General features: G+C 53.2%; 1 protein-coding gene across 4 annotated transcripts in view; it reads left to right on the top strand.

Annotated features, from left to right (window-relative positions):
• Kiaa1671 (KIAA1671 ortholog) overlaps positions 1-19,117 on the top strand; it is a 139,383-nt gene that overhangs the window by 48,603 nt on the left and 71,663 nt on the right. Inside the window, exon 1 of one of the 4 annotated variants that reach the window (XM_013520406.1) lies at positions 1,158-1,510. The exons of the other annotated variants lie outside the window; for them this stretch is intronic. Within the exon in view, the coding sequence (XP_013375860.1) occupies positions 1,460-1,510 (51 nt within the window). The 5' untranslated portion in view covers positions 1,158-1,459. Of the gene's footprint in view, positions 1-1,157; positions 1,511-19,117 lie in introns of those variants that run through there. 4 annotated transcript variants of the gene reach the window in all.

Raw genomic sequence — 19,117 nt, 5'->3', positions numbered from 1 at the left:
GTCAACCCGGGAGCAGTGCTGGGCCTTTAGCTATACTGTTGGTCAGTCAGTGTTCAGGTCTGGTCTTTGACGGTCCTGTCGCTGTCTCTGCCATTGAGGGGTAGCCTGAACCAGCCCTCCCTCGGGCACTGGGTATTGAGATGTGTTCTAACACTGTAGGCCTGACTGTGAAGGGCCGTGGTGTCTCTGCCGCCACTGCCCTCATCACTGGGCTTCCTGTTTGTGGCTCTGCCTCCCTCTGGGCTGTGGGGCTGAAGTGTGCAGCCCACGTGGCCCCCAGGCCTTTGGGGGTGGGAGCCTGGCCTCAGCCACAGGCTCGAATGTGGCCTCTTCTGTTTCAGAAGCAGGGAGCACTGGGCTGGCCAGGAAAGCGCCCACCACGCACTCAGGACCTCGCTCCCAGGAAACGGTGGAGGCCCTGGGCCTGTCAGTCGCTGGTCACCTAGGGCCTGTCCGTAACTGCTCTGCCTCTCCGGGCTTCGGTGTCTGCATGTGGATGGTGGAGATGAGCACTGGCCCGGCCCACGTTAGTTTAGCTATTACCTCACAGAGTCCTGAGTCCTGAAGTGTGGGGAAGTCACCCCATGTTACACAGAGTGACTGAAGCTCAGAGCTCTCAAAGGAGAGACCCCGAGGCTGCCTCAGGGCGACCCTGGTATGCTGCAGTTCATATTTTTAATCTCTGAAAATCGATGCCCCCTCTCACCCGCTCGACCTGCAGCTGACAGATGGTGACTCTGGGGTGGTGCCTCCCTTCCTTTGTGCCCCCAGCTATGGTTTAGTTACCAGCTTGCTCTGTGACCCTGGCAAGGCCTCCAGCCCTCTCTGAACCTCAGTTCCCTCTCTGCAACCAAGCCCTCCTTCCAGGACAGCTTAGAGACTCAGCGGAGGTCAGAAGGAGCTGCTGACTTTGGGCAGGTTCCATGAGGTCCTGAGGTCCTGAGCTAGGACACTTCCTTCCCTGTCAGCAGCTCCGAGTCTAGGGGAGGAGGAGCCACGAGCACTGTGCTGTCTGACAGCACACACGCTACACACTTGTACATGCACATGTACAACACACACACACACAGACACAGATGCCTGCAAGCATGTGCACTGACTCTTACACACACACACACACACACACACACACACACACACACACACACCCTGGGTTTCCTGCTTCATCTTGCCAGCCCACTGGCCAGCAGCAACGCTGTCTGTGCCCAGGACTCTCAGAGGCCACAGAGGTGCTGGGCAGGCAGGACTTGAGGAAGGAACCCGGCTCCTCCGCCCCCAGGCGGTGTGGCCACTCACGGGGCTGTCTGGCTGGCCCCTGGCTGTGAGCCGCCTTCTAAATGATTCATGCGCTCTGAACTTGACTCTGGCCTGACAATCCAGGAGCAGGCGGGAAGGGCCGCCCTCCCTGGAGGAGAGCTGGAGGCGAGCATCGGGCGGCAGCACGGCCGCGGGCGCCGAGATGGAGTATTACTACTGCCCCCGCTTGCTGAAGCTCCTGCGCTACCTGTGGGTGAGTGGACCTGTGGCTTTCCTCCCTTGCCTCCGCCGTCGCGGGCCGGCTTCACTTCGTGGCTCTGCTCTGTGTGGTTAGCTGGGCTGTGTGTGCTCTGAGACGCGGTGATTGTCGCAGGAAGGAGGAGGGTGCAGAGGCGTCTGCCTGGGAGCGGAGCAGCTCTGTGGGCAGAGCTTGGAGCCCTGAGCTGGCATGCGGCCCTGTCATCCCGGAGACCCAGAGAGCCGGCACCAGGGCTGCCCTCCTCCCGTGCCCAGGAAAGCAAGCAAGATGTGAGCTGTTCAGAGGGCAACATTTCTGATTTAAAGGACTTTTCTTTATGCTACAATCATATCCCTCTTGTCTTTGTGGGTACTGGAACATATCGTGTCCTTTACAAGATGAAAAGAATAGATTTTGTTTTCCTTTATTTATTGAGCAAAAGATTTAGCAAATCCCCCGCTCCCTCGTGTTCTCTCTCTCTTCTATATAAAAGAGGGGAAAAAAACCTCAGAACTTTTTTTGGGGGTGAAATGTCAATGTTGGGTTCCTGTATGGAAGTGCTTTGTGGGGTACACAGTGTTTTTCAGCTCTTGTTGTGCTGCTGAAGTTGATCTGCTGTGTGTCCCTCGGCACAAATGCTTGCCCTCTCTGGGTTTCTGTTTCCTCCTTGGTGAATCTAAGGGATGCTGGGTTATGCGACATGCAGGGCTCTGCGAACAGGACTGACCAGGGAACTGTCATGGGTTGGCCTCAGAGTTTTCCAGAATGTTTGTAACTGGTTGAGAATACTCAGAAAGGCGAGTCTTGGGAAATATTATTTTTCGCCCTTCTGAATGTTTGAAAATACTTCGGATGCCGTCTCACCCAGGGAATTTTCCAGAGCTCCTAAAAATACAACTTTAGGAAACATTGGCCTGCAGCCGGCTGTCCCCCAGCTTTAACTCTCCTCCTGAACCCTCCTGAAGGAATCGAACAACTGGAGACCCTTCTGGTCCACGGCTTATTGACATTTGAGCCTCCTCACATCGTAAATATTGTACCATTTCTTTCTTTTTTATTATAAAAGCAATATGCACCAGGAGTTGTGGTGCATGTCATCTCAGCACGCTGGGAGAGTGAAGCAGGAGGATCAAAAGTTCAAGCGTAGGGGGCTGGGGATTTAGCTCAGCGGCACAGCGCCTGCCTGGCAAGCGCAAGGTCGTGAGTTCGGTTCCCGGTACCGGAGAAAAACAAACAAACAAACAACAAAAAAAAGTTCAAGCGTAGCCTGGGGAATTTAGAGAAACTCTGTCTCAAAATAAAAAAGGGCTGGGGATATAGTCCAGTGTGAAGGCCCTGGGTTCAATCCCAGGTATAGTCCTGCTAAATAAATAAATTTATAAAAATGTGGACACAGTAGAGAACTTGGAAGATTCCACTAAGCACAAAGGAGAAGATAAGTGGCGTGGATTTATTTGCATTTTTGATGTTCGTGGTCCACAGGCTGCTGATGAGCTTGAGGTGCCCTGCTGTGCCTCGGGCCGCAGGCTCAGTGCTGGGAAAGCAAAGGTGGCTGAGATTCAGTCCCCCTCCCTGGGAGCTGGGTGCTGGGGGTGGACCCCGGGCACATCAGCCAGTATTGTGAGCCTCTGTTCATTCAGCATGCAGGGAGCAGCCACAGTTTGGAGCCTGATGAGCAGAACACAGGGCTGAGCGAGACAGACACTGTCCCCTAATCTTGGGGACCTGCAGCCTGTGGGGCCTGGACCTGCTCAAGGAATTGAAACAAGGACTGGGGGGGTGTGGGTGGGTGGAGTTGGTACACGGTGCCGGGGGGGGGATGGGGTCTCACTGGGGTGTGGATTCAGGAAAGCCCCCCAAAAGCTGAGCACTGGGGGATGTGTAGGAGCTGGCAGATGATGCTAGGGTCAGGGTTGAGGGACATGTGTGCGAGGCCAAAGGGACAGCATGTGTGAAAAATGGCTGGGGAGAAAGAGAGAGGACATGGCAGGCCCATTACCAGTGTGAGAGGGATGGACAGAACCACAGCTCCCGCTGGGCTTTGTTCCCCTCCCTGTGACCTTGGGTAAATTGTTTCCTCCCTGGGTCTTGGTTTCCTCATCTGGTCCATGAAGAGTTTTCTACATGTGACCAGGGAGAGATTTCCACATGGTCACCTGCTTCCTGTGGGTGACCAGGTGCGAGAGCGTCAGGGAGCCGCGCTGTCTCGCCACTGACTGCAAATCGCCCCGAAATCTGCCTCCCTCTCTCCTCCACCCCAGTCCCCTGAGGACAGCCTGGCACACGTGTCACAAGAACAGAGTCTCAGGTCAGTCCTCGTGTCTGCAGCTTTAAGCTAGAAAACATTGACTGTTGAGTACCTGGAAAGCCATGAAGTATCAGAAACCTACTGGCTTCAGACCTGGAGTGTGGCGAAGCCATTTGGCTTTGGCTGGGCCTCTTCAGCCTCCTGAGCCTCAGCTTCCTCATCTGCAAAGTGGGGACACGCTTCCTTCCTCATTTCCTTGAATGTTAGCATTTCCTTTTCTCCAGGAAGTCTCCGTCTGGTTCAGAGTGACTTACTGACCGCAGACTGTAGCACAGAGCAGGTGTGGGCGGCCCATGGCCTCTAGATTGAGAACGTGCATCAGCCACGTCCCCACTCTTAGACTCTGGGGCCTGTCACTTCTGCACAGAGGTCCTTCCTGACCTCTCTGTCTAAAACAGTGTACCCCTCCCCACAGCATCTTTTCTCCAGTGACCCCGTTTTTAAATAGCCTTTGAAATAGTTGAATATAAAGTGAGCAACTTGATGAGTTGACAGCCATCTGCATAGTGACACGGTGCTCCAGGCGGACTGACATTTCTCCCAGGGTCACCACCTGTGTGGGGGTGGCAGGGTGGGAAAGTCTTCTGAAATCCATTCTTGGGGCAGTGCGCAGCACCAATACTATTAACTATGACAATTACCGCCGTCTCGCTCTGTGTGAGATCACCAGATCAGTGTTCGTCCTGCTTGGCTGTGAGTTTGTACACTTGGACCAATATCTCTCTATTTCCACCCCTCACTGCTCCTGGGAGCCAGGATCTACTCCCTGCTTCTATGTGGTTTTTTTTTGTGTATGTGTTTTTTTTTTTTGTTTTTTTCTCCGGTACCGGGAACCGAACTCACGACCTTGCGCTTGCCAGTCAGGCGCTTTGCCGCTGAGCTAAATCCCCACCCCCTATGTGTTTATTTTTTTTGGTTCTATCTGTAAGTGAAATCCTGTAGCATTTGTCTTTCTGTGTCTGGCGTACTTCACCTAGCATCAGTCCTCTGGATCATTTACATTATTTCAGGTGGCAAAATTTCCTTTTTTTTTCTTTGCGGTACTGGGAATTGAACCCTGGCAGTTCTCTGTCACTGAGCTGCATCCTCAGCCCTGTTTATTTTACTTATTTTTTGCAGTACTAGGGACTGACCCTAGGGACTTCACACTGAGCTATATCCTCCTGTCCACATACACACTTTTTTTGAGATAGGGATTCACTAAATTGCCAAGGCTGGGCTTGAACTTGTGATCCTCTTGCCTCAGCCTCCCTTAGTGCTGGGATTACAAGTGTGCGCCACCATGCCCAGCTCTAAGGTGGTGACATTTCCTTCTTCTAAAAGACTGAATAGCATTCCATTGTGTATATAGTGTAATAATTTCTTTGTTTACTTATCCGTCGCTGGGCACTTAGAGTATTCACAAAGCATGGCTGCTGTGAATAGCACGACAGTGAATAAAGGGCTGCAGATCTCTCTATGGAGGGCTGAATCCATTTCCTTTGGGGCTGTACCCAGAAGAGGGGTTGCTGAGTTTATTCTCAGTATTTTGAGGCACTTCCACACTCTTTTCCATAATGATTTATGCTGAACACTTTTGGATTTGTGGAAAAGTTACGGAGAGAGCAGAGGGCACGTTTCCACACCCTCGCCCGACCTCTGGTGTGAGCCATTTATTGTAACTGTTGTAAGCAGGGTGGGAACATGGGCACATTGTGACCAGGATCCAGGGGATCTCACGGGGGCAGCGTTGCCTTTCAAAAAGCTACTCAACAGTACCTGGACGCATTCTGGCTGTCCTGGCTGGGCAGTGTGCAGGTTCAACTAGTGTAGGGGCCAGAGAGACTGCTTGGCTCTCACAAGGCACAAGGAACCTCCTCCATCCCTGCCCCAGTGCCCCAAGAATGATCCTGGCCAAAGTGTCGGGGAGCCAGCTAAGGAAAAACCACTCCATTCAGCTTTCACCAGCTGAGCCAGTATCGTCCTTTTTCTATTGCAGATTGAAACCACGAGCCCACGGTGTATTCTGCCACTTTATGTTTCTGTCATAGCAGGGCCGTGCAACCGCGTGCCAGGTGAATAACTGAGTCCTGGGCGTTCACACGTGTCTGTGGGGGCGGGAGCATTTGCCCACATCACCCCCAAACATGAACATGATGTTTCATGGCTGCTCATTATTCCCCTTGTCATCAGCTTTGACCTGTGAACCAATCCCCTGTGCTTAGGTACTTGGGCTCTTCCTTCCCAGGGGTTTACCCAGTGCATGGATCAGCCAGTGATTGTTCTCAGGCTTCGATCTTTATTCACATTTCAGCTTACATCCTGTGCTAGCTCTGCATAAGAGGGGCCGAAGGGGCTACAGATGTGGTCCGGAGGATGTGGTTCGGCGTTAGAGCACTTGCTTAGGAGGTGTGAGGCCCTGCATTCGATTCCATAGCACACCCACCATAAGAAAAGGAAGTGGGTCCCCATACAGGCTGGGCTGCAGCACAGCTCTATACAGCTGTCATCTGAGACATCAGAGGCTTCCTGCTGGTGGCTTGGCTCCTCCACATAACGCCATATCTGTTCTGGGGGGATCTGACCCTCACCGGCTGGGAGGTAGGGAGGATATTGAGTTTCTGCGTCAGATCATTAGTAACTGTAGCTGACGGCTGCCTCTGCCGGGGCTGTTTTGAGTCACCTAATCTCCTTTGCTGATGAGATAAGCCAGCCAGACAGCCCCAAGGCCCCTGATCCTACTGGGGCGTCAGCATCCAGCTGTTCGCTTGTGGTTGTCGATTACAGCCATAGCGAGAACAGCAATGATAACAACAGCAGCCGCGGTCACCACTGCTGAGCATTTACAAAGCCAGGCGTCACCTACCGATTTCCCGTTATATCCTCTCAGAGCCCCATGAGCAGATGTCATTATTGCCTTCACGTTGCAGTTAGGGAGGCCGAGGCCCAGAGAGGTGAAGTCACTCATCCAAGGTCCCCCAGCCTTGAAGTGTCGGAGCCTGCATTTGAACCCAGGTTTCCCTCCATATCATTTTAGCCACCTTATGGCACCTCATCTGTTTTCTCAATGGGGAAACTGAGGCCCACAGGCTTGAGGTGACTTGCCAGCCTGTGAGAGAGCTTTGTGTGCACGTCAGTTGGGCTTTCCAGGGTAGAGGACAACAGGAGGCTGTGACCCAGGGCCGAGCTGGGTTCTGGGGAGAGAAGCTGCGGCCTGGAGTCTGGGCTCTGCCTCTCACTGACACTTCAGCAAGTCGCAGCACTGCTTTGCCTCAGTTTCCCTGCCTGTGAGAGGCAGGACAGTTGTAGGGCCGTGCCAACGGTTAGCCAAGATGAGGGCCTTTGGAGTCCTCAGCATGAGGCTGCACTTAGAGTTCTTCCTGAGACCGGCGGAGGGCTTTGAGACGGTGCGGTGAACCCCACCTCCTGCCCCTCCGCTCCCGGCTGCCTCTCCCCAGCCCTGTGGCCCCTGGGGCTGACCCTCCACGGGCATCTGTGCCCCCCACCCCCGTGGCATCTGGAGCAGAGGGGGTTTCTTAGGGCAGAGTGGGTGCTGCTGTGTGGTGGCTTTGAAGCCGCAGTGGCCTGTGGGGTGGGAGCCCCTCCGAGGCTTCCCACCGTGGCTTTGGGAGGATGCCTTGTGCTGTGGAGCTGTGCCTGGTGCTCCTCGCTGCCCCTTACTCCCTGCCAGGTCTCCAGAGAGAGTCCAGCACTGCGATCCTCCTTGTGCTTGCTGAGTTCTGCCCCCCACCTTCCCCTCCACACCCCAATTTCCAGTAGGGGAAGTGTCCACAGGGGCCTAGCTCAGCTGTGTCCCCAGGCTGTCCTGCCCGTCCCCCTCTCAGCCTGTGGTCACCTCTGATGGTAGAGGCACACACACGTCACGAAACCATGCACGCTTCCTCTTTGACTGGGTTCTTCTGCAAGTGGCATCTTCCCAGATCCTCATAACAACCCGACAGGTGGAAATGGTTATTAATGTGCAAACAGAAAACCGAGACTCAGAACTTATGTGACTGCCTCATACCAAACAGCCGGGCAGGGCCCGAGCTGGGATTTGAACTTGGGCAGTCTGAGAACCAGTCCACAGCTAATGGGACTGCACAGCTTCCTTCAGGCAGGAAGGACACGTGTATGTTCACTGCCGAGGCCCCAGCCCATGCCGGAGCCTGCACACAGTAGGTTCTCTGCATTGATGGGCTGTCGGTCGCTGTCTGAAGCCGCAGGGAGCTGAAGGGCGGCTGGGGGCTGAGGTGGCTCTGAGCCTCGTCGGTGCAGTTGGTGCTGCTATTGTTACTTAGTTTCTGGCGCCTGAATCTCAGATCTTCAGGGTTTCACTTTGTGCTGAGGGTCTGGTTTGGTGTTGGCTGTCAGTGTCTGTGGCCGAAAGACAAGAACAGGCTATTTTTGTGCTGTTTGGCTCGGGCCTGAGGTTTGGGCCGTGGGATGGTGTGCGTCATGAGCGGCTTTGGTCTGGCCAAGTCTGGGTGCCTTTTTTAGCCCCAAATATGAGCAGAGAACAGGGTCTTGGAGTGGGGGTCTTTTGGCTTCTACCCCACATTGGGCCACTTTCTGACAGTGTGTGGAGTTCAGGCGAATCCCCTGACCTCTTACAAACTCAGTTTTGGCACCTGCAGAGTAGAAGGGGTGATATCCCCGTGGGACCTCCTGAGGGCTCGGTGTGGTAGTGCAGACAAAGCCAGGCACACAGTAGGCGCCAAATACGTGTTTGCAGCTGATGCTGGTGCCACACACCCAGTTCAGTCGCATAGCCAGGCCCTGTTCTGCGTGTTCGGATTTGTTGGTGAACAAGACAGTTGAGGTCCCAGCCCCGGGGGCTAGAGGAGCACTAAGACTAAGCAAGGGTTGTGTCATACGGAACAGTGTATTGTGTGTCAGGAAGTGGGGCGAGCTTGGAGAAAGGGGTGAGCAGGTAGAAGGCTCCGGAGGGCCCGGCTGGGTGGAGCCGGGGAGCCATCGAGGAGCCCTGCAGTGGTTCAGGTGGAGATACAGATGCAGGGCAGGCGAGGGGCAGTGCAAGGCGGGCGGAGTCTGGATCCGGGCTGGGCTGGGCTGGGCTGCAGGAGTGGCTGGTGGGTTGGACACGGGTGGGAGAGAAAGAGAAGGGTGACAGATGGCCCACAGGCTCGGGGCGTAGGGGCTGGGAGGATGGAGTTGCTCGTGTGAAGCTAGGGACTGGGGAGCAGATCAGAGTTCAGGTGTGGACTTGCTGGGGCTCTTCCGGCCGCCCCTGCCCACCTCTTAGGTAATTCCTGCTGGGCCATGTGTGGGGGTTTTGGTGGTGAACCTCGCTTCCTGTGGAGGTCTTCCAGGCCACAGCCCTCCGTGTCCCAAAGCGCTGTGGCTGCGTTTCAGACATTCCGGGCTTAGAGTGGTTGGACGGGGCATGCCGATCTTGTGACTGTGGAGAGGAATGATAAATGCAAGGCAGAAGCTCGGGAGGGGCAGTTATATGGGTAAATTCTGGGAGCCAGGCGTCTGGGGGCCGTTGCAGTGTGACCCTGAGCAATTGCTTACCCTTTCTGGGCCTTTTTTTTTTTCTGCATAACGAAGGATTGGATTGGATTCTCCTTAAATTTTGTTCCTGAGCACATCCCCCAGTTGTAGGGGTCCAGTGAGGAGTGGAGCTCGAGTCAGTCAGAACTGGGTTCGGATCCAGCCTTTCCTGCCTTGTAAGTTTGAATAAGGGGCCTTTGTGTCTCTGAGTCTGATTTCTCAACTAGCATCTCACTGTGGAGGCCAGTGGGGAGAATGCCAGGCACATAGTAGGTGCTTACTACATGGGAGCTGCTACCTGTCTGTGTTCCTTCCCAGGTGTCATATCTGAAACCCATCAGGCACAGGGGCTCCAGGCCACAGGCTAGCAGAATGATTTCCCACTTGGGACACTAGAGGGCGCTCTGTTTTAACAAATCAGCTTGGTGACTGCTTCCTTTCACACCAAGCTCTAGGCCCTCTTAACAGCCAGGAAGCAGGCACCCACTCTGCATAGACCCATTTTACAGCCAAGAAGACTGAGTGAACCCTTATTCATCCAAAGATTGCACAGAGAGAGGGGTGGCATCAGAACTGAGGTCTGTAACAGGACATTTTCCATCTTAGAGCCTCCAAAAGTCAAAAGTCAGGAGAGGGCGGGTTTCCATGTTTGAGACATTGCTGAGGTGGGGAGGTGACATAGGCCAAAGAAGAGTATCCCTGAAATGGGATACAGGATACCAGCTCTGGTCCTCGGACCTCGCCACTGCCCCTCCCTGGGCTGGCTTCTCTGAAAAGCTGGTTTTCACTGTCTTACCCCACTGGCTGGCCATACGTGGACCTTGACTGTGGGAGGTAGGGGGCTGGAGCTGTGGCAGAGGCCCCGCAGCTCTGGAAGAAATGGCAGAGCTGAGGTTGTCTCTGTGTCTGTCACTCTGATCAGAGCCCACGATTGAAATAGTGCAAGGGTGAAACGGTACGGAGGTGAGGAGCTCGTCAGGAAATGTGGTCTGAATCATTATAGTTATGGAACAGTGGTTACTGTGGGCAAGGAGAGGCCTGGGAGGGTGGGGAGAGGGTGGTTCGCTGGTCCAGGTGTGGTCGGATGCCCGGAGTAACTTGTCATGTTCGGCATATTAGGGGGACTGTGGCTGACAACAGTTCATTGGATGTTTCAGAATAGCGAGGAGACAGGATTTTGAATGTTCCCTACACAAAGAAATGGTAACTATATCTTCCGGTTACCCTGACCTCATCATTACACAATGTATACATGTACTGAAATATTAACCCATACCCCCCAAATAAGTACAATATGTCAGTTTAAAATTTGTCTTTGTGTGGTACTGGGGCTTTAACCCAGGACCTTTGCATTGCCCTATATCCTCAACCTTTAAAAATAAAATTTTTTTAAAAAAATATTGAGACAGGGTCTCCCTAAGTTGCTAAGTTACCCAGGCTGGGCTCCACCTTGCAATCTTCTCACCTCAGCCTTCCAAAGTATTGGGATTACAGGTGTGTGCCGCCATGCCTAGCTGGTCAGTTAAAAATTTTAAAACTATTAAAACAAAAAAAAGAAACTCTTTAGGTTCAAGAAAACCTTGTTTTTCATAGAAATCCCAGGGCTGGGAGACAGCTGCAGATGGATTCTGTTATATGTTATACGACGATTTTATGTCAGGGCCGAGGATACAGCTCAGTGGCACAGCGCCTGCCTGACAAGTGCAAGGTTGTGAGTTCGACTCCCGGCACCAAAAATAAAAGTTTATGTCAAACATTAATAAGATGTAAGCATGTTCATGTTGAGATAGTAGTGTTCTGTGGTCATAATAGAAATGTAATGACACAGTAATGGCAGGTTTTTACTCTGTTCTTCCCGTGTGCCTATGTATTTGGTTGGAAACGAACATTCATATCAGAGTACCACCGGCTGGGCAGTTTAAACAAAGGAAATGTGTTGCATCCCGCTGCTGGAGGCTGGGAATCAAGGGCAAGGTTTTGGCAGGTTTGTGTCTGCTGAGCTGTCTGTCCCTGGCTTGAAGCTGGTGCCTTTGCTCCATCTGCATCCACGGTCTTTTCCCGTGTGGCTACACTTCTGCGTCCGTGTGTCCAGGTTCCTCTTCTTAAAAGACACCGGTTGGAGTGGAGTCAGGGCCGTTCCGGTGGCCTCGCTGTAGCCTAATCACTTCTGGCTGACCTCCAGGTACAGGCACATCCTGGAGCCGGGGGTCGGGCTCTACCCTAAGGATGTGGCCGGGGCCCCGTTCTGCCCGTCACGGCTGCACGCTCGGCAGGGCACTCGGGACTGTTCGTCTCATCCTCCTAGCGGTCGTGGGAGGGTGCTCCGAGAGGCCGAGTCCCTTGTGGAAGGTTGGCATCAGGTCAGCAGCTGGGTGACTCCAGGCTGTCAGCGTTAAGACCTGCGCTGTGTTCGTCTGTGTCTATGTTTGACGTCATTCTGAGGAAACCTTCGTTAGCATGTCACATTCTGCTGAAGTTTCTGATATGCCCTTAGAGCTGCTTGGTGCCCGACTGTTGCCCTGTTGAAGGCCTAGGTTGGAAAACATCCGGATGAGAGGAGCAAAGGACATTCCCTCAGCACCATCCCGGCCTGCCTGGCCACCTTCCTAGAGGCCGTGCCGTGGCCACCCCCCGGCTTTGACCCTGACCGCCTTGTTTGCCGAGCAGCCTGGGCCCAGAGAAAGCAGCCTTTGTCCTCCAGCTCACTGCTCCAGAGGGGATGACCTAAGTCCCATCTCGGAAACAGAGCGGCGGCCTGCCACGTGAGTTCAGGTTGGCCTGGCAGCCTGCAGAGTTGCCCGGGCTTGCGGAGCAGAGCAGTGTCTTTCCTCGGGGTGTGCAGAGGCCTCATGTCTTGCAGGTGAGGCCCTGAGTCCTGCATGCACAGAACATCACAGTTTGCTCAGTTGTGTGTGTTCATTTGTCAGACCCTGCTGGCTTTCCTGGTCACGGTGGTCAGGGCGGGGCTGGAGGAGATGGTGCATGTGGTCATAGAAACTTATAGACGTGGTAGGGAGCGCCACACCGCCGCACGTCACACCCACGGATCCTGAGGGATAGGTCAGGTGGGGCCCAGTGGGTCTGGCTGCCCGCTGCCTTGGAGCCCTGAGGGGGAGAGCTGGGATCACCTGGAGGCTCCTTCATCCCGTCCTGGCGCCTGGGGTGACCCGAGTGTCTCCGTGGTTGCAGGTAGGCCTCCTCACAGTCTGTGCCCTCCTGCCCCACACAGATTACCTCTGCTGCTTGCCCAGGAGGAAGTGTCCTAAGCACAGGACTGCGCTGGCTCCTTTGGAAGCCTTGGGGCGGGGTCCTCCTGGCCAAGCCAGCCCAGAGAAGGAGAAGAGGGAGGGGCCAGCAGAGCTGCGGCAGCCCAGGGCTGCTCTGGGAGGATGTGGGTGGAGTTTCCTCCCCGAAACTGAGAATATTCCTTGAGTTCTTGCAGGTTGTTCCTCAGGCGTCTGAACCACCCCTCACCCACTAAATGCTCCCTTTAGGGTTTATTTTTTCCAGCAGTTTTGCTCTCCCTGGGCCTCGGCACTGCCCTCTCCATGCCTACAACCCTTTCTGGAGCAGGAATGGTAGGGGGCCAGCTTCCCAGCCACCTGGTCCCATGGTCCTGACCGAAGAGCTAGGGGGCTGCTCGCCCTCCTGGGTGAGCTGGTCTCTGTGAGTTCCTGCAGGCTCAGGCATGGGGTTCCCCTTCCTCCCCTGGGTCTGACACACAGTAGGTGCTTAATATATGCTTGGTGCACTGAATGGAAAGATGCTGGCTGTTCAAGGGCAGGCATTCTCTCCTGGGCTTGTCTGTGTCCCGGCATACAGTAGGTACTCCATAAATGCTCATTGTGCTGAGTGAATGTTAGCGTAAGTGGACAAGTTAGACTGCGAGTCGTGATCCTGCAGCTGTCTTTGTATCCCTGTCAAATGGCGCAGCACCTGGCCCCCAGGGGGCTCTGTCAGTGGAGGCCAAGCCAGATGAACCAATGAACCCCTGGAGTAATCTTGATGCCAGTACCAGCTGTGTCTCATCCCACATCTGTATCCACAGTGCTTAGCAGCTGCATATACAGCAAGTGCTTAATAATTGTTTATAGAACAGAGAGAGAGAATGAAAACAGTGAATGAGAGGATAGATTTTTCACCATCAGGGCCCACGTCTTCCTCATTTCTCTCTCTTCCTTGTCTCCTAGCACAAGGTCTTGCACACATACGTGTTCAGTAAATGTGAAAAAGAACAACTGAGTGAAAAAGTGACATTTTTAAAGGGTAGGGGGACATGTCTTGTTCATTGGATTCCCTAGTTCAGTGATGGGGAACCTTTTAGAACTTTGAGTGTTAATAAACAGCCGACTGCAGCCCAGGAGCCATAGGTTCAGCACCACTGCTATAGTCCACAAGACAGGGTCCTGTACACAGTAGGTGCTGAATAAATGCATTTTGAACTGATCATGTGAATGAGTGAGTGAATAAGTAAACTTTTCCAGGATCAGACGTATATCTCATTATCTTTTGCCTGGGATCCTCGCACAGGGCCAGACATACAGCAGGTGCTTAGCCAGTGCTTCCTGTGCTGCTGTGATCACTGTAGGAGTTTCTGACCCGGAGAGTGGATAGAGAAGGGAAGCTGGGCTGGGGCCGCCCCCGACTTGATCCACCTGGCCTGGCCCACCCACCCCGCCGCTGCAGACTCTTCCTGTTGCCCATCCAGCCACACAGATGGACAGGAAGTCCTGAGCGCCTGCCCCAGAGCTGCTTCCTACATTTTCTTCATGCTCAGCCGGCCTTGAGTTGGATTAAGGCCCCATGCAGAGCCCTAGTGCTGCCCAGCTGTGGACCAGCATCCCCCAGGGAACCCTCTTCCTGACCACGTTAGTGGCTCTAAATTTAGAGGTAGCTGAGCAGCTTGTGTGGGGCAGCTGCAGTAGGCGAGTGTGCTTTAAAGTCCCTGTGTGCTCCCGGCAGGCCTGTGAACCCCGCAGCTGAGCAGCAGCCGCAGAGCACAGAGGCCCGGCTGTGGAGCCGGGTGCACCTCTCCTCTTCTGAGTGTGAGTTTGCAAAGAAGACAGCAAAGTCACTTACCCAGTTTTCCCTTCTGTAAAATGGGCATGATGGACCTCTTTTTCTCTTTGCAGGACCCTGTTCCCCAGCCTCGGCCACCTGTCTTGCTTTTTCAAACTCCCCATGCTGAGGCACCCCACTTCCAAAGATTCCCAGCAGCTGAGTTGAAAACCTGCATTCTCTCATTGATTTTGAGGGGTGGTGTGTCAGGCGGGGTCTCCAGCTGCAGAGTCTAAGGTGGGGATTTATGTGGGTGTGATTTGGGGACAGAGCCAACCTGGCCCGCCAGGGGTTTTAGAGGGTGACATGAGGCAGCTCCTACCTCAGCACAGTGGGGCAGTGTCTGCTCTGCTGCCTGAGGACTGGGAAGAGGGGCCGTGAGCTGCTGCAGCCAGAGCTCCCTGCACCTGGGCAAGGAGGTCCCCAGCCAGTAATGCAGGTGTGGCTGGACACCTTCAGGCAGGACTGAGGGTTGCGGACTTCATTAGACAGATGCTGAGGTGCACTGAGGATCCATGGAGTCGTTGGTGCCCCATGGAGGTAACTTGGTAAAATGAAAAGCTCTCAAGAAGTGAAAGATTACAGGTGGGGTGCACTCAGGAGGCTGAGGCAGGAGGACTGCGAGTTCAAAGGTCAGCCTGGGCTACATAGCGAAGCCCATCTCACATAAATAAACAAAAGAGTGGAAGGGGCTTTTGGTGATACTTGTTCCTGAAGCACCTGCAGAGGGTGAGTGCGCCTTCCTGTCCCCAAAGAAGCGTGGCAGCATGAAAGTCATACACGTACCACGATGCAGTACTGCAGTACTGCACACTGGGGGTCAGGGGAGCAGGTTCCATCTTAGAGGCAGAAAATGCACAGATGATATTCAAGCATTAAAAATAAGTAATATTTTGGCTGTTGTTGAAATGGTGATAAAGAGACACGGTTACTATTTCTAAGCAAAGCGCGGTTCTAAAACAAAGTCAGTCCCCTTGCCATGGCCAGCCGCTGGCCCCTTCCCAGGAGCTGGCCACAAATTCATGTGTTTCCTTTAGAAATGACACTCTGTGTGTGTTCTATATCTGTGTCCAGACAAGAGGGTGCAGCAGAAAGACAGACAGACAGAGACAGATTGCCTGTGTCTATCTATGGAGTCAGTCCTCTGTATCCATGGATTCTATGTCTATAGATTAAACCAACTGCAAACCAAAAATACTGAAAACAAAATGCATCTGTACTGAACTTGTACAGACATTTTTCCTTGATATTCTCTAAACAACTCAGTATAGCAGCTGCTTACATAGCATTTACATTGTATTGGGGATAAGCAATCCAAAGGTGACTTAAAATATATAGGAGAGTGTAGTAGACTCTATGCAAGTACTGTGCCGTTTATATAAGGCAGGGGTCCCCAAACGCCGAGGCCACATAGCAGGAGGTGAACGGCAGGTGAGTAAGCAAGCTGAAGCTTCATCTGTGTTGACAGCCACTCCCCTCCCTGGCGTCACCTATGCTCCCTCTCCTGTCAGATCAGAGCAGCATTCGATTCTCATAGGAGCGCAAGCCCCACTATGAAATGCACATGTGAGGAATCTAGGTTTTGTGCTCCTTGTGAGACTCTGATGCCTGATGATCTGAGGTGGAGCCGGGGCAGTGATGCTAGCACTGGGGAACAGCTACACATACAGATTAACATCAGCAGAGAGGGGTGACTGCACGGAGACCATAATCAGCTGCTTGCCAACTCACATCAAAACACTCTCTGTAAGTGGCAAGTGATTCTGCATTACGGCGAGTTGTAGAATTATTTCATTCTATAGTACAGTGTAATACTAATAGAAATAAAGTGCACAGAAAATGTACTTGAATCATCCCCAAACCATCCCTCCTCTCCCAGCCCGTGCCTCCACAGTCAGTGAAAAAATTATCTCCTATGAAACTTTCCCTGGTGCCAAAAGTTGAGGACCACAATATAAGGGACGTGAGCATCTGCAGATTTTGTTATCCCGTCCCCACAAGGATACAGGAGAAGACTATGTCTGTCTGTCTATAAAACATTATAACACAGGTCTTACTATACGTAATGATCAATGACCTGGCCTCTTTCTTTGAGCACCATAAGCCTCTGTCACTCTTTCTGGTGGCCTTACATTTTCCCCTGCACTGTGATTGGTTGAGCCAACCCCTTCCGGATAGACATACAAGCCGTTTCCTCTTTTGGATGCAGTGTAAATTATGCCACCGTGACCACCCACCTGCAGACGTCTCTGTGTATTCCTGTGTTTCATCTGCAGGAGAGGAGCCTGGCCGTGGACTTGCTGGTCATTTGAAGGCTGAATAGAGGATTTCCTGGGGCTGGCTGGGTTGGCAAAGAGGGGGATGGGTGGTGTCTCAGAGTCAGCCTGTGAAGATGCCAAGGTGGCTAGAAGCTGAGACAGGGTAGGCTGCTCGTGGCACAAGCCTGGTGGCTCGAGTCTGCGCTCACACCGCTCAGCAGCTGCCAGGTCCCCTCCAGCAAGTGTGCTGAGCTCAGGCTCCTCTGCTCTGGCACCGGCTTCCTCATTGGTCTCCAAAGCCCCAGCCCCCCAGTGTGTGGCTGGCAGGTGAGAAGCCTGCAGTGGCCGGGTCTCTAGCATCGCCCCTCAGTGCTGATCATTGTTGCAGGGCTCCCATTGGGACCCCTGCCCAGGACTTCAGCCCTTGCGGCTCCCTGGTGCCTGTTAGGCTAAGCTCAGAGCTCAGCTCACATTCCCTCCCCCACACCTCCCCCAAAACCTTTGGATTGCTTATCCCCAATACAGTGTAAATGCTATGTAAGCAGCTGCTATACTGAGTTGTTTCGAGAGGTAAAAAACTGAAACCTGACGTCTCCCAGACTCCCTCTCTCCTTTAGAACACCAGCATTTCTTTGAGAAAACCTCACGCCCAGAGCACTTTTCCAAGGTCTTGTTGGATGAGCTGGTGCCGTGGCTGGGTCCCTCTTCCTGTATAAGGCAACCAGAGTTCCTGGGTACTGAGCACTCGCTGTCCACCACACACTCAGAAAGCACTTTTCTGTCATTTCGGCGAGTTCATGTGATGCCATCAGCAAGCAGTATTATTGCCATCATTTTATCACAGGCTCAGTGACTGGCCCAGGGGCCCAGCCAGCGGTGACCTGTTATTCCTAGGCTGGTCCTTTCTCTGCTGTATTGCCTCCTGCTGTTCCATGTTAGTAAAGCATTTCCAGTGGACCTGTGTCACTTTGCATTGCAGGCTCCATGAAAGCAGGTCCTTATCTGTCTCTCTGACTGTTATGTCCCCAGACCCCAGCCCAGGATGCTTGTTGAATGACTTAGTGAACAAGTGAAGGACAGGTAAAGTACTGGGCTGTCCTTTACAAACAGTGGTGCTGTTTGTTTATGATGGTGATGATGACAAGATGATGATTTGGTTCCTAATCTCAGAATTAAAACTCACACTTTATTTTATTTTATTTTATTTTATTTATTTTATTTTGAGACAGTATCTCACTGTGTAGTTCAGGCTGGCCTCAAACTCACAGCAATCCTCCTGCCTCAGCCTCCCGAGTGCTGGGATTACAGACCTGTACCACCACACCTGGCTTCTCACACTTTTGCAAACAAAAGTCTCCTTTCTTTGTAAACTAATTTTCCTTGTAGGAATGTGACATTTTGCATTTTTTCCTCTTTGGAGTCAAATGAGGATGTGTCTTCTCCCAGAATGTCACCAGAGAAAGGAGTCTGAGCATTTCCTTTAGAAATTTCTGTGTAAAAAGTTCAGGCGAGACAGAACCGCACTTGAAGAAGGCAGTTGCCATGGCAACAGGGGGACACAGTACACCCAGGCTTACACACAGTCTCTGGTAGACCTCTGACTGCACAGCTCCAACCCATGGTTCTCCGCAGGGAGGCTGTGAGAGGAGGCACCTACTGCCGAGTCCTCGCTGGACCCAGAGGGCAAGTGTTCGTGAGCGCTGTCCCACAGCCTGTGTCCATCAGGGTTAGTCCTGCCCTCGCCCCCTGGGAGACAAGCCAAGCTCCTCTGAGTGACCTCAGTGCTTTTGTGTTCATTCATTCATTCTTGATCTGTTCATTCATTTATTCATGTGCTTACTCAACAAGCACTGACTGAGCCCTTTCTCTGTGCCAGACACTGTTGGAGCATCAGGCATCAATGGTGGGTAAGAACACAGGCTCTTCCCCAACCCAGCATGTGCACCAGCGTGCAAGAGAGACGGATCGTGTAAGGGGAGCATACACCCAGCCATTCCCCATATCAGTCAGTGTGTGAGGACAGTCAGACAGGGTCACGCGGCAGACAGACTGTGCCCAGAAAGTCTTCTCAGAGGATGAGATCTGAGTGGAGATCTGAAAGGAGTCAGCTATGCTGGTATCTGGAGAAGGGTATTTTAGGCAGAGGGAGCAGCACGTGCAAAGGCCCTGAGGTGGTAATGATCTTGCATTGAGGCATAGCAAGGCCAGTGTGGCCAGTCTAGTAGTGAGCAAGGAAGAAACACACTGGGAGTCTTTGGGGCCGGAGCAGAGTGTTGGGAGGATGTTCTGGTGAGAGCAAGAGCAGAGGGAGGTCGGGGATCACAGGGTGGGAGGGAGGAGTACCGTCATCCCGGCCGGAGGGAGGCAGTGAAGTGGGCGCCAGGACCATGGGGACTTGGACCCGGATGGGGAGTAGGGAGCAGTACCCAGGTTCAGGCTGCGGTGGGGAGGGACTGGGCAGAGGCGAAGAGGAACCAGGGAGCTAGCTTCCAGCCTGGTCAG

The sequence above is a fragment of the Chinchilla lanigera genome, unplaced genomic scaffold (assembly GCF_000276665.1).
Source record: "Chinchilla lanigera isolate Chin_1 unplaced genomic scaffold, ChiLan1.0 scaffold00054, whole genome shotgun sequence".
Taxonomy (NCBI): domain Eukaryota; kingdom Metazoa; phylum Chordata; class Mammalia; order Rodentia; family Chinchillidae; genus Chinchilla; species Chinchilla lanigera.
Note: the sequence above shows the minus strand (reverse complement) of the source record. Positions and strands in the feature narration are given on the sequence as shown.